Source organism: Schistocerca serialis, chromosome 6 (genome assembly GCF_023864345.2).
Source record: "Schistocerca serialis cubense isolate TAMUIC-IGC-003099 chromosome 6, iqSchSeri2.2, whole genome shotgun sequence".
NCBI lineage: Eukaryota > Metazoa > Arthropoda > Insecta > Orthoptera > Acrididae > Schistocerca > Schistocerca serialis.
In genome coordinates this window covers 533,655,317-533,669,328 of record NC_064643.1, presented here as the reverse complement: position 1 = coordinate 533,669,328, position 14,012 = coordinate 533,655,317, and the positions used below count along the sequence as shown (strand labels likewise).

Here is a 14,012-nt window from a genome sequence, read left to right as displayed (position 1 = left end):
GGCCTTGCTGGGCAGCCGTACATCTGCATGCTGAAGTGACACAGACAGCTGGTGGCACCTATGTGGATGGCGTGATGCAATATCACACCACCTTATTGTAGCAAGTGGCTGCTTACAGAAATGAGCCTTCTTGCGTAAGGCTCACGCCGTACCACTCTTCTCCTTGTGGAAAAATTCAGCTCTCCGAATTCTCTCTGCTGCTGTACCTAGAACCAGTTAACTTTCACACTCCTTCATGGACACATTGTGTTGGACTTGAGTTACATTATTTTTAGTCTTCTACAACACTTCATCAACTAAGCTACTTCCTCACAGGACCTGATGCTTAGTATAAGCCTTCAGGTGGAAGATTGTGCAATTCTGTCTCTGAGACAGTAATAGACAGTGCAAAATTAAGAGTGTGACTGATATGGAGGTTCCCCATGTGATGAATCTGTGCTAATGTTCATTACAGTGCTGTCATATATTCCCAAGTATGTGGTTGCGTTAGCTCCCTCAAAGTCCAACCATTCTGGATAGCTGGCATTTGATCTGTGGAGGTGAGAAAGGTTGAGTCCAGGGTGGCATTTAGGTAGGTTGGATTTATCTGGAGAGAATTTTGAGGCAAAAGCGAGTTGGTAGAGTAAGGAAAAGGAGGTATTTATGGATGCGGTTCCAGTAATGGTGGCAGTTAGCAGGAACAGATGACCCAAGATGTCACAATGAGTGCTATTGATTATTAACAGACTCTGCCTTTGCAGTTCTGATCATTCCATGTTCCTTAACTGACCCTGGTCATAGCATATGTAGATGACAGCTGCTGGATCTGCCACTGGAAAGAGCCTTGTGGGCCTACTCTTTGCAAGTGCTGGTCAGTTGCAGCCAGCAGTACATCCCCTATCTTCAGACATACAAATTTCTCAACTAATATTATCCATTAAATATGATTTGAAAATAACATTATTAACTGTCTTTGCTGAGTTTAGCACATTCGTGTACACATTACTGAGCTTGAAATCATTGGTGCTAAATTTCTTTGCATCATTACACATTCCTCATAAATAGAAGTCTCACCTAAAATTTCCTTTAAAATTTTATTTAAACACATATTTTAACTACAGAAAAATGTTTCCCTTGTGCTTGCTTATAAACCTCCTTCATAAATATAATACTTTTTTATGATTTGAATCTCACTATTTCTTAATGTGCACAAATATAATCGCACACACACACACACACACACACACACACACACACACACACACACAGTAACTAATATGAGAAAGCACAGATAAATTTTGCATACATATTGTGCCCTAGAGGAAGAGAAAATCCTCAATTAGCTCACTAGACCACACCATGGTCCTAGAGCATATGAATAAGCTGGAGTAATCATAAGGCTAATTTTTTTTTTTGGTGGGCCTTGTCTTTCTTCTCCCCCATTTCACTCACTCCCCTTTGGAGGAAGCCACCTGCAGCTGAGGCAGTGTTTTCAGGCCACCTTTAAATGGTTCTATGTGCACCACAGTAGTACATACCAGGTTGGGAGTTGTAACTTAACATTGACCAGAGAGGTCATTTCGGTTTTCGAGTAAGCCCCTTGGTACTGTATAATGAATTTCTTTGTTTTTCCCATGGGAACAAAGGGATTTACCAACATTACTCATTACACATTGTCCAACTTGGTACTTGGGCAGCTTGGCCATCTCTTTTTGTATCTCTTCCTGCAAGCCCAGCTCTTTTGTATTTGCTGTTTGAACCTACCACCAAATGCCCCTCAACCTCTTGGTAAATAATGTACAGCTGATACATCTTATCCAGGAAGTGGTTCAGACATTTCTAAAGGGGACTAAAAAAGAGCTTGTTCGGTGATACTCCTGTACTTCAGTGTACCTTTGAGTTACAGAAATACAATAGTAGAGAGCATCCCTGTCACTATGGCAACTGTTCACATAAAATGGAGTGAAATGATCGTATGGCATTGATGGCCGCCTGTGGGAGTTCTGTCATCAAGTTAAGTCTTCTCACTTGACGTCACATTGGGCGACTTGTTTGACAATGATGATGATAACATAACACCCTTCCCCGAGCAGAGAAAATCTCTGACCTAGCCGGGAATTGAACCTGGGCCCGCTGCACGGCAGTCAGATGAACTGGCCACCCAGCTAAGGTGGCGAACACTGTTCACGTAACAGCTCAACATTTTCCCTGTGCTTCTTTACATTCACTCTGTTCTCCCATTAGATGTTGGATGTAATATGCTCATTTCCAATTTCTAAACCTGCAAAAAACGTAAGAGATGTGATCATAAAGTAACAATAATTTTTAATTTTGAGAGCTTTATACATCAGATGGCTTTATACGTCAGATTTTCAAACTTAATCTTCTTGCTACATGCAGTCCTGATGTATTATCACATTTTCAGCTGTTTAGAATATTTAGTTCGTTGTTGACAGTCGAAATGGTTGTACAAGTTTCTGGGTGCTCAGTGAATTTTTCTTTCAAAAAAGATGGATCGAAGAATTTCTATCAAATTTTGCTTGAAAAATGGAATAAAATACGCCATCGCAATCTAAATGGAGACTGTGCCTTTTGGTGACTCTGCTATGAATAAGACAAGATTTGGAGTGGTATAAACCTTTCAAAGAGGGTCGAGAAGATGTTTAAGACAATGACTGCCCTTGGATGCCCTAGCACATCAGTTACTGACCACAGTGTGGAAAAAGTGAAGAAAATGGTTCGGGAAAATGCTGAATCACCATCAAAGGGTTTGCTGATGGTTTCACCATATCCTTTGGCTCATGCCAAGCAATGTTTTCAGGTGTTTTGGGCATGAAACATGTAGTAGCAGAATTTGTTCCAAAATTGTTGGATTTTTAACAAAACTGATGTCATGTTGACATTGCTCAGAAATTGCTGAATCAATTCTACAAAAATCCAGAACTTCTAAGGTGGTCTCTTATAACAGATGACAAAACATGGGTGTGTAGGTATTACATTGAAACCAAGGTCCATTCATCCCACTGGAAACTTCCTGAAGAACCAAGACCAAAAAAAATTCTACAAATTTGATCACATGTGAAGGTTCTTTTCACCATTTCCCTCAATTACACCGAGCGAGGTGGCGCAGTGGTTAGCACACTGGACTCACATTCGGGAGGACGACGGTTCAGTTCCGCGTCCGGCTATCCTGATTTAGGTTTTCCATGATTTTTCAAAATCACTCCAGGCAAATGCCGGGATGGTTCCTTTGAACAGGCACGGCCAACTTCCTTCCCCATCCTTCCTTCATCCGATGAGACCGATGACCTCGCTGTTTGGTCTTTTCCCCCAAACAACCCAACCCCCTCAATTACAATGTGATAGTGGATCATGAGTTCCTGCATTATGGCTGTACGGCCAATAAGGGATACTTCCTGGAAGTTGTGCACTGTTTGTATGAACCTGAAGCAGTCTGAAGAAAATGACAAGAGTTGTGGCAAAACTACTTTTTTAAATTGCCTCAATGCTTGATCATGATTTTTTGGCAATAAATAAAGCAATTATGTTACCTCAGCCACCGTATTTGCTGGACGTGGCCCCCTGCAACTTTTCTATTCCTGAGGCTAAAAAGAAACCACGAAAAGTAATTGTTTCACCACCATTGATGGGATAAAAACAGAATTGCTGGAGGAGCTGAATGCCATAACGAAAAATGAATTCCTGAAGTGCAACCAAGATTGGAAAAAAGCTCTTACTTTGAAGGGGACAAAATTGATGTTGTTGAATAAATAAAGATTTTGGAGAAAAATGAAAATTCCATTTTCATCACACCTCATAATTGTTTTATTAACTCTGACATGGAATAGGTGCCCAGATAAATTGTCAGTTTACAGTGATCCAAAATGGTTCACCATTGCATCAGCAGCTTCTCTGCCTACTGGCTTGACACAACAGTCATAGCCAAATAACACGAAAAGTGATCAGTTGTAAATAAACTGGAAGCAGTCTTGATCACATAAATTTTTTAATGTGGAGACCGGTTTCGATCTTACTATAAGATCATCGTCAGACCAGACTGTGGCAGTAAACCACCAGCCACAAGCAAGAGGGTTGCCATGTGCCGCCGCCTCTGGCAGACGATTAGAATAAGATCGAAACCGGTCACCACATTAAAAAATTTATTCGATTAAGACTGCTTCCAGTTTATTTATAATAATTATAGATTGCTGTTTCCTATAATAAGAACTATGTTCCGTAAAATGATCAGTTGTTGTTAGTATACATTAATTCCCTGTCAGTGTCTGTGCAAATGGTCTGAGGATATCTGTACCGATCATTTGGAAACGTCTGTTGACCTCTGGTAGTCGCTGTAATACAATTCGCTGAAGGTTGATCTCAGCCCTTTATGCAGTGAGTATGCAGTTTTCACATAATGCTTCGGGTCCCACTTGTGCATTCTCCATCAATAATTTTTCACAAAATGATGCTGGTAGGTAGACAGTGTCCTTGTGCTGCTGAGATAATTGTGAACCTGCCTCAATACTTCATCGCATTGACTTGCTGGCTCATCAGCGCAGAACTGGCCGTGCATTGCAGACTGCTGACAGTCTGTCAGTGGTCTAAGCCGTATGCCAGTTGTCTGCAGAAATATACTAACACCTGTACCTTGTGACTTAATCCATCAGCATTGCCATGTTATTACCCAGGGCAGTGTACTATTTCAAAATCAGGTTCACTTAACCAGAAAGATCTTCGGGATATCATGTTCGTGACAGGCTCGAGTTGCACTTGGCCTCTGGCCCATGACCATAGACATTATATCTTCTGAACCATGTGTTGTACAATGACATAAGCTCCGGGTAAATGCCGGGATGGTTCCTTTCCAAGGGCACGGCCGACTTCCTTCCCCGTCCTTCCCTAGTCCGATGAGACCGATGACCTCGCTGTCTGGTCTTCCCCAAAACAACCCAACAATGACATAATTTTGCTGGTACAGGGTTATTACAAATGATTGAAGCGATTTCACAGCTCTACGATAACTTTATTATTTGAGATATTTTCACAATGCTTTGCACACACATACAAAAACTCAAAAAGTTTTTTTAGGCATTCACAAATGTTCGATATGTGCCCCTTTAGTGATTCGGCAGACATCAAGCCGATAATCAAGTTCCTCCCACACTCGGCGCAGCATGTTCCCATCGATGAGTTCGAAAGCATCGTTGATGCGAGCTCGCAGTTCTGGCACGTTTCTTGGTAGAGGAGGTTTAAACACTGAATCTTTCACATAACCCCACAGAAAGAAATCACATGGGGTTAAGTTGGGAGAGCGTGGAGGCCATGACATGAATTGCTGATCATGATCTCCAGCACGACCGATCCATCGGTTTTCCAATGTCCTGTTTAAGAAATGCAGAACATCATGATGGAAGTGCAGTGGAGCACCATCCTGTTGAAAGATGAAGTCGGCGCTGTCGCTCTCCAGTTGTGGCATGAGCCAATTTTCCAGCATGTCCAGATACACGTGTCCTGTAACATTTTTTTCGCAGAATAAAAAGGGGCCGTAAACTTTAAACCGTTAGATTGCACAAAACATGTTAACTTTTGGTGAATTGCGAATTTGCTGCACGAATGCGTGAGGATTCTCTACCGCCCAGATTCGCACATTGTGTCTGTTCACTTCACCATTAAGAAAAAATGTTGCTTCATCACTGAAAACAAGTTTCGCACTGAACACATCCTCTTCCATGAGCTGTTGCAACCGCGCCGAAAATTCAAAGCGTTTGACTTTGTCATCGGCTGTCAGGGCTTGTAGCAATTGTAAACGGTAAGGCTTCTGCTTTAGCCTTTTCCGTAAGATTTTCCAAACCATCGGCTGTAGTACGTTTAGCTCCCTGCTTGCCTTATTCGTCGACTTCCGTGGGCTACGCGTGAAACTTGCCCGCACGCGTTCAACAGTTTCTTCGCTCACTGCAGGCCGACCCGTTGATTTCCCCTTACAGAGGCATCCAGAAGCTTTAAACTGCGCATACCATCGCCGAATGGAGTTAGCAGTTGGTGGATCTTTGTCGAATTTCGTCCTGAAGTGTCGTTGCACTGTTATGACTGACTGATGTGAGTGCATTTCAAGCACGACATACGCTTTCTCGGCTCCTGTCGCCATTTTGTCTCACTGTGCTCTAGAGCGCTCTGGCAGCAGAAACCTGAAGTGCGGCTTCAGCCGAAAAAAACTTTGAGTTTTTCTACGTATCTGTAATGTTTCGTGACCATATGTCAATGAATGGAGCTACAGTGAATTTATGAAATCGCTTCAATCATTTGTAATAGCCCTGTACATTGACTAGTATATAATGTGGATTCTGTTTGCAAAATTTAATGTGAATAAATGTATTAGATTGGTGCACAAGTTTGTCATGCTTTTGTTGTGCATGTTGGTATTCCAGTTGCTATTGGTTTATTTATCAATTGTCATTTTTTATTTGTACTTCAGTGTTGCTATTTGAGCTAGCATATTGTTGTTTTGTGACTCAGAGATAGTGAAATGAGCTATGGATGCTAGAAAAGTGGAGAAATAGGAACATTTCTGAGGTATTCTTCTGTTTGAGTTTAGTAGGGGGGTTACAGCTGCCAGAAATATTTGTGCCATGTGTGGGGATAATGCCACTGCAGAGAGCACTGCAAGAAAATGGTTTTCTCGTTTTAAGGAGGACTGTTTTTGACAGTAGTGTGTCTCCATGTTCAGGAAGACTGCCGGGGTTTGATGAGGATCATTTAAACACATTAACCCACAATGATCAACATCAGTCTACTCAATAACTGGCAGATGTTTTGAACTGTGATCATTCTACCACCATGCAACATTTGCATGGGGGACGGTTCAAAAATCAGGAGTTCGGATACTGCATGTTCTAAGCCAGTCAAAAAAAAAAAAAAAAAAAAAAAAAAAAAAAAAAATCTGCAGCTCTGCTTGCTGGTCTTCAGTTGGCTCATGAACAACATCAATCATTCTTATCCTGTATCATTAGTTGTGATGAGAAATGACATCTTCATTCTAACATAAGAAAAAGAAAGGAATGGTTGTGCCCAAATAAAACAGCAAGTCCCCTTACAAAGACATGCGCACATCCAAAAAAAGTTAATGTTATTTCATTTGGTGGAACAATGATGGTGTGGTGTACTGTTGAATTGATTTTCCAAGGTGTAAACATCACTGCTGACATTTACTCTTAACAACTGGGAATCTTGCAGATGCAATCTAAGAACAACAATCAGGAAGACTGTGTGAAGTGATACTACTCCACAATAATGTCCACCCACATTCTGCTGGACTGACAAAAAACAGTTACAGGAATTGGGTTGGGAAGTCATCTGATCTTGTGCCCTTGGATTTTCACCTTTTTCCACTCTGTATTGAACAGCCTCCAAGGAACTTCCTTCCCAGATGAAAATGCGCTTCGACCATGGCTCAGCGAGTTGCCTCAAAACCAAATAATTTCTATCATTGCAGAATCGGAAAGTTACTCCAGCATTGGCAGACTGTTGTAAATAGCACAGGAGAATATATTATTGATGACTAAATTCTATGTTATGTGTATCTGTTGTGTTCATTTAACTTCAGAAAATGCTATGAACTTATGAACCAACCCAATAGTAGTAAAGACATAATACATTAAAACATTATGCCTTGAGACTTAACTCAATCTCAGAAGTGTTAGACTAGTTGGATCCCTAAGGCTCATCATCCATTTGATGCTACATAATCTGTTATGACTTCAAAGATAGCAATAAAAATATGTAATACCATAAATCGCCTTGAGGACCTCTTCCTTCGTAGTTCTGCCTTATTTAGCTGCCCTGACGCATAGGCTGGTTGTCAGGTTTTCTGCCCATCCATTTCCTGACTGGTGGCTAGGAGGCCCCCAATTTGACACCCAGGCCATCTGTGCTGTGGCTGGATGCTCTGGTAGGTGGTATGGTAATGATGGGGCAGTATTGGCTTCATGGTTGAAGCTGAGGCCATACTGGACGTTGACATGACGACTTGCCAATTCGACCAGATGACCTGCCTGACCTAGCAGCCAGTATTTAAATGTACCAAAGTGGGTGTGTTGTGATGTGTCCGACACAAATGTTGTGTACACTGCATGTCAGTATGCCCGTTGTTTTGGTAACTCAGTCACAAACCAGCAGGTGGGTGGTGTCGCCTGTGTGGGTGTCATGGTGCAATATTGTGTGAGCATATTGCCCCAAGCAGTTGCCTGCAGCAGTGAGCCTTCTGCCATAACATTATAAAGTGTGAGTAATATTTCGTGAAGAGAGAACTTATATTTTCGGATGTTAGTCTGCGATTCCTGCGCCTAACATTTTGTGTCCAGCTGTATGTGATATCTTGCAGGATTTTCAAATTAGTTAACAAAACTTTATAAAAGCTTCATATTTTTCAAAACTTTTTATTTCACATAAGTACCAACCTTTGTTGCACTACTGTAAGCAGTGCTTCGGAGTGGAATATGCTTTTTCTTATCATTGAACTCTCAGTAGCCATTATCACCAGACTTGATAGTGAGTACTACAAAAGTATAAAGAAGTGTAGTGCATGTCAGATTTAATTAAAAGAACTGATACAAGCTTTAGTGAAATCCAGGAATCTCAACTGGAAGTATGGAAACAGCAACACTGTCATCAAAAATTTTGTCTGTCACTGTGGTTTCACATACCCCCATTCTTATGTGATTAATTGGAGGTACATGTTTGTTTAATTTCTTTTAATATTGTGTGCTTGAATTTCGAATGCAACACTAGAACTTCTAACCCATCAGTCACATCAATTAGCCTTTGTGTGATGGTTGCAGTCTTCTTCTTTCTGTTGATAGAGCTATTCCTTGCTTATTTAAATCTCTTACCTCTTTAGCTACATGACTAAGACTAGCAATTGGTTTCTTAAAATTTTTTACCTGTTCCTCTGAATGAATTGTTTCCTTTGGCTGCTGGCCTGCATGCTTCTCACGACTGCTGTGTAGCAATAGATATCTTCTTTTCTGATTCTGTTTTTCTTCTAGCTTATTTTAGAGTTCCTTGCATTTTTATGCTGTGCCCCAAATTTCCTTAACTTGTGATGCTTTCCTTGTCTTCTTCAGATATTCTAGATCAATTCATCAGCCAAACCTTGAGTGATGCCAGTTAAATTGTCACTTCCGTGTCCTTTCCTCGTCACCATCTCATTAGTAGCAGCCCACAATTATTAGATTGTGCTTTCACAAAGTTATGGGACTGGCAACAACAGACAGAATTGGCATACATTAAGCGTATTACAGAACAATAAGTATTACCTTTTTTACACACAAACCTACACAAGCACCAGAAATAACGCACAGTATTATGTACCCTTTATCCTAAGCTGTGAACCCATAAAGTCATCTATAGAATAGAAGCCATGTTGCTGCTCCATAAAAAATGCTGAATAGCAAACAGTTTCTATTCAGTTTCTATTTCAGTTTATACCCAAGATTCTTTACACCATTCTCCTTAGTTACTTTTTGCAAAATATATTTTTGCTTACTGTAATTTGTGGTTATATTTTGCTGCACGCCCTGCTAAATTGTTCACCTATGCTTTAACAAGTATTAGTAGAAATTTAAGGACAAAATTTTCTCCCAGAGTTACAGTTTTCTATTGATATAGTATTGACAACTTTTCTCTCTGACTGTAATGGACTATGAGGCACCATTTATAACTAGCAGTGTCTTTAGTGTAAAAGTTACTGTCCTTTACAATTGTGCCACTTCAAATTTTTTTAACATATTTTCTTTAGTTCAGAAACATTCGTTTGAATTACACAGTTTTTACCAACCACATAAATGAATTAATTTTGTCTAAAGGATGAACAGAATGGTAACATCACACCATGGAGTCCAACGAAAAGTCCGACTAGTCCCACAAAGGTTTTGGAGACCTCTGATAATAGTCATGTTGCACAAAATATTATGGATGAAGCAAACACTAATAAACCAGCAATATCACCACTTCATTCATTCTCTGCTCTTATGGATAGAATTTCACCAGAAAAGTCTCCAGACGCTCATCAAAGAGGGGTCTGTACTTACAAATTAAGTGGAATAAATGGTTTTTGTTCCATATTCATACTGTTCTATACTAATTTATGATTTTTGTTTCTAGTGTGGAAAGGATGTAAATAACTACATACAGAATGAACTGGAAGCATTAGAACGAGAGCAGAAACAAATAGATAAACAGGCAGCATTGCTTGAAAAAGATCTACGGAAGGTAATGGAAGCAGGTAAGGTTTGTTGAGACCTTTTGCAGCAATTATACACAGAAATAGTTTCAAAAAAACTGAAGGAAAACCCTATGCAGGTGGTAGAAATAAAATTTGAAAATTTTTGGAATTTGTTTTTTAAACCTACTTATTCATTTCATTTTGTTCAACAGGTTTTTCTTTCTTTTTTTTTAAAAAAAAAAAGAATCACAAAAATTTTTTATGTAAGCAGTTATAACACAGAATTTAAATTTGAGTTTTATTCAAGCCCATGAAGTGCCCAATTTCATATTCATTAATAAATGTAAATTTAATCAACAAAAAATTAATAACATGGCAGTTCTGTGTAGTCATTGCATGCTAAGAAGTGATACTTTCAACATGATTAAAGCTTGTGATGTAAAGGGTGTTTAACATATGATGTGAACATTGTCTCCACCATTGCAGGGCAACCGATATACCATAAGCAAGCTCTGAGCACCACTTCTGGCATGTCACTCAGTGTTCAGCAGGTGTCTTATCAGTTTTAGCAGGTTAAGCTAGACAAATTAGGAGCACTTTTGAAAAGCAAAAGATCTGGACAACAACCCAAGAAAATTTTGGTTCTATGTAAAATATCTAAGTGGGTCAAAGGCCTCTATCCATTTATTCATCAAGCAATCTGTTGTGGCAATAGAAGACTACAAAAGGAAAGCCAAAGTTTTAAATTTCACATATAAGAAATCATTTGTGCAAGAGTTTGACTGTTGCACAGACTCCTGTGTGGAGGACATAGTAATAGGCATCCCCAGTGTAGGGGAAACACTTGAAAGAGTTAAAGACAAACAAATCACCAGGTCCAGATAGAAATCAAGTTAAGGTTTAAAAAATACTCATCATCACTGGCCTATTGGTTAGTTTGCATTACAAATCTCTCGTCCAGTACAAAGTCCAAAGTTACTGGAAAAAAGAGCAGGTGGCTCCTGTTTAAAAGAAGCATAAAACAACAAACCCTCGAAATTACATACCAACATCCTTAAAATTGGTTTGCTGGAGAATTCTTGAACATATTTTCAGTTCGAATATATTAAATTTCCTTGAGACCGAAAAGCTTCGTTTGAAACTCAGCTTGCCCTTTTCTCACATGATATCTTGTGAACCATGGATGAAGGGCAACAGGCGGATGCCATAATCTGAGATTTGTGGGAAGCATTTGACACGTCACTTCGCTGCAGCCTGTCAACAAAAGTTTGAGTATATGAAATAGGTTCCCAGGCATGTGAATGCTGTGAAGACTTATTAAGTAATAGAGCCCAGTGTATTGTCCTGGATGGTGAGTGTTGGTCAAAGACAAGGATATCATCAGGAGTGCCCAGAGAGTGTGATTTGATGGACAAGGTGAGCAGGAAACTGCAACTGTTCGCTGATGGCCCTGTGGTATACGGAAAAGTATCTTCATTAAGTGACTGTTCATGGTTCGGGATGGTCTGTACAAAATTTCTGTTTGTTACAATGAATGGCAGCATGCTCTTAATATAGAAAAATGTAAGTTAATGCAGATGAGTAGAATAAATAATCCCCTAATGTTCGAATACGGTATTGTATGTGTGCTGCTTGACATAGTCATGCCAATTAAATATCCAGGTGTAACATTGCAAAGTGATAAGAACTTGAATGAGCATGTAAGGTCAGTAGTAGAGAAGACTTTGGTTTATTGGTAGAATTTTAGGAAAGTGGTTCACCTGTAAAAGAGACCGCATATAGGACACTAGTGTGACCTGTTCTTGAGTACAACTATAGTGTTTGGAATCCTAGGTCAGATTAAAGAAAGACATTGAAGCAGTTCAGAGGTGTGCTGCTACTTTTTTTACTGTTAGGTTCAATCAACATGCAAGTATTATGAAAACATTTTGTGAGCTCAAATGGGAATCCCAGTAGGGAAGACATTGTCCAGTATGCAAAATGCAGTTGAGAAAATTTAGAGAAGTGGCTTTAGGGATGACTACAGAAAAATTGTACTGCTGCCAGCGTACGTTGTAAGAGAAATTAGAGCTCATACAGAAGCAGTGCAGTCATTTTTCCCTCACTCTATCTGTCAGTGGAACAGTGGAGGAAATGACTATTAGCTGTACAAGGCACTCTCAGCCAAATACCATATCATGGCTTGCAAAGTGTGTACATATGTATAGGAGTAAATTTTTCAAGTTTGATCTTGAACTGATCTTTTTTCGATGAAGCATAGCCTCAGTTACAAGAAGTCACAGAACTGTTGACATTGGGTGCTGAAAATCCTCGCCAGTGACACATAGAGCATCTGCATGTTGTGAAAACAAGAATTTGTATGTAATTAGTCCATCACAAATTATGAGATTGATTTTTTTCCATCAGTCCATGATTTCTGATGAGTATATGAACAGTACATTACAACCTATCTTCAAAAAGCTAACAACTAATGAAAAGACATCTGGTTATTTCATTCAGGACAATGCAGGAGTCCTCAAAAATCCATGGCAGTATCATTACATGTTTTTGATAATAGGATACCAAGGCCTCTCATTAACCTATGTACTTTTCTCTCTGTTAAAACTGATTAACCACCTGCCACTCTGAGCAATGGGTCTCACAATTGTGCAGTGATCAGAGCTTGCCTACAAGAGTATTGGTCCCCATTTAACTACAGAAACAGTGCTTGCATCATACATAAAATATGTTTTACATTCAGTTTTATCTGGAACTGTGTACATTGCTGTATCATATCCTGCTGTTACCTGCCCGTACACGTCTGGAGTGATGTATCTGTCCTAATCTATTTCTTTTCTTAACCTTTTTCGAATATTTGCTACTTTGCAGCAGTAAATGAGGTTGATGGTCCTATGTTCACCTGTAATGACATCACATGTTATTTCAGCAGGTCATGCACAGACTACACTGTTGGTCTCGTTTCATATGGCACTCATAGATGTGAATCACCAGGTCACCCAGATGCTGTGCCCATGTTGCCCTGTACCTAACATTTGTAAATCATTGCTTCTCACACCATTCTGTAACTATAGATATTTCAGAAAAGTCTACTGTCATACTTTGGATGCAGCACTTATCACTTCTTTTTTCCCCTCTTCAATAATAATCTGTAATTTCTTAAAACAAAAGAGAGGGAAAACTCCACTACGTCACGACTTTCTAGTTCCTTGAGTTTTACAAATACTTTATTTTAAAAATATAATTGCTCATTGTTATTTGGACGTAATTACAAAGCAGTCAATACATCCAGATATTTAATGTACAATGGACAGTACAAAATGAACCTTCAAAGCGATCTGTCACTCTTTTTAAAAAAAAGACTGTGACAGCAATACTTCATGCTGTCAGAAGGTTCTAAGAGAAGCACACTCACTGTCTTTTCATTCAACCATTAAATAATAAAACAGTCAGTATTTTTCGCAACCTGTCTAAGGCATTTGACTGTGTGAATCACAGTATTCTCCTAGATAAACTGGAGTGTTAGAAGATTGTTGGTAATGGTTAATGCCATATCTAACCAAATGAATGCAGAAAGTTTTACCTAGTAATTCAACCAATATAGTCCGGGACCTAATTCTGACTGGGTAGGAATCAATCACACATGGGGTTCCCCAAGGCTCAATCTTAGGTCCACTATCGCTTCTCATATATGTAAACGATCTTCCATCTAACATACAACAAGCAGAATTAGTTCATTTTGCAGATGACACTAGTATTGTGTTCAGTCAAAGCATATGTAATGAAACAGAAAAAATGGTAAACAATGTTCTTAAAA

At 39.4% G+C, this 14,012-nt stretch overlaps 1 protein-coding gene across 2 annotated transcripts in view; it reads left to right on the top strand.

Annotated features, from left to right (window-relative positions):
• Window positions 1–14,012, top strand: part of LOC126483731 (EH domain-binding protein 1) — a 220,675-nt gene that overhangs the window by 163,251 nt on the left and 43,412 nt on the right. For both annotated transcript variants that reach the window (XM_050106839.1, XM_050106838.1), the window contains 2 exons: window positions 9,840–10,052; window positions 10,138–10,258. In XM_050106839.1, coding sequence (XP_049962796.1) covers window positions 9,840–10,052; window positions 10,138–10,258 — 334 coding nt within the window. The remainder of the gene's footprint in view (window positions 1–9,839; window positions 10,053–10,137; window positions 10,259–14,012) is intronic.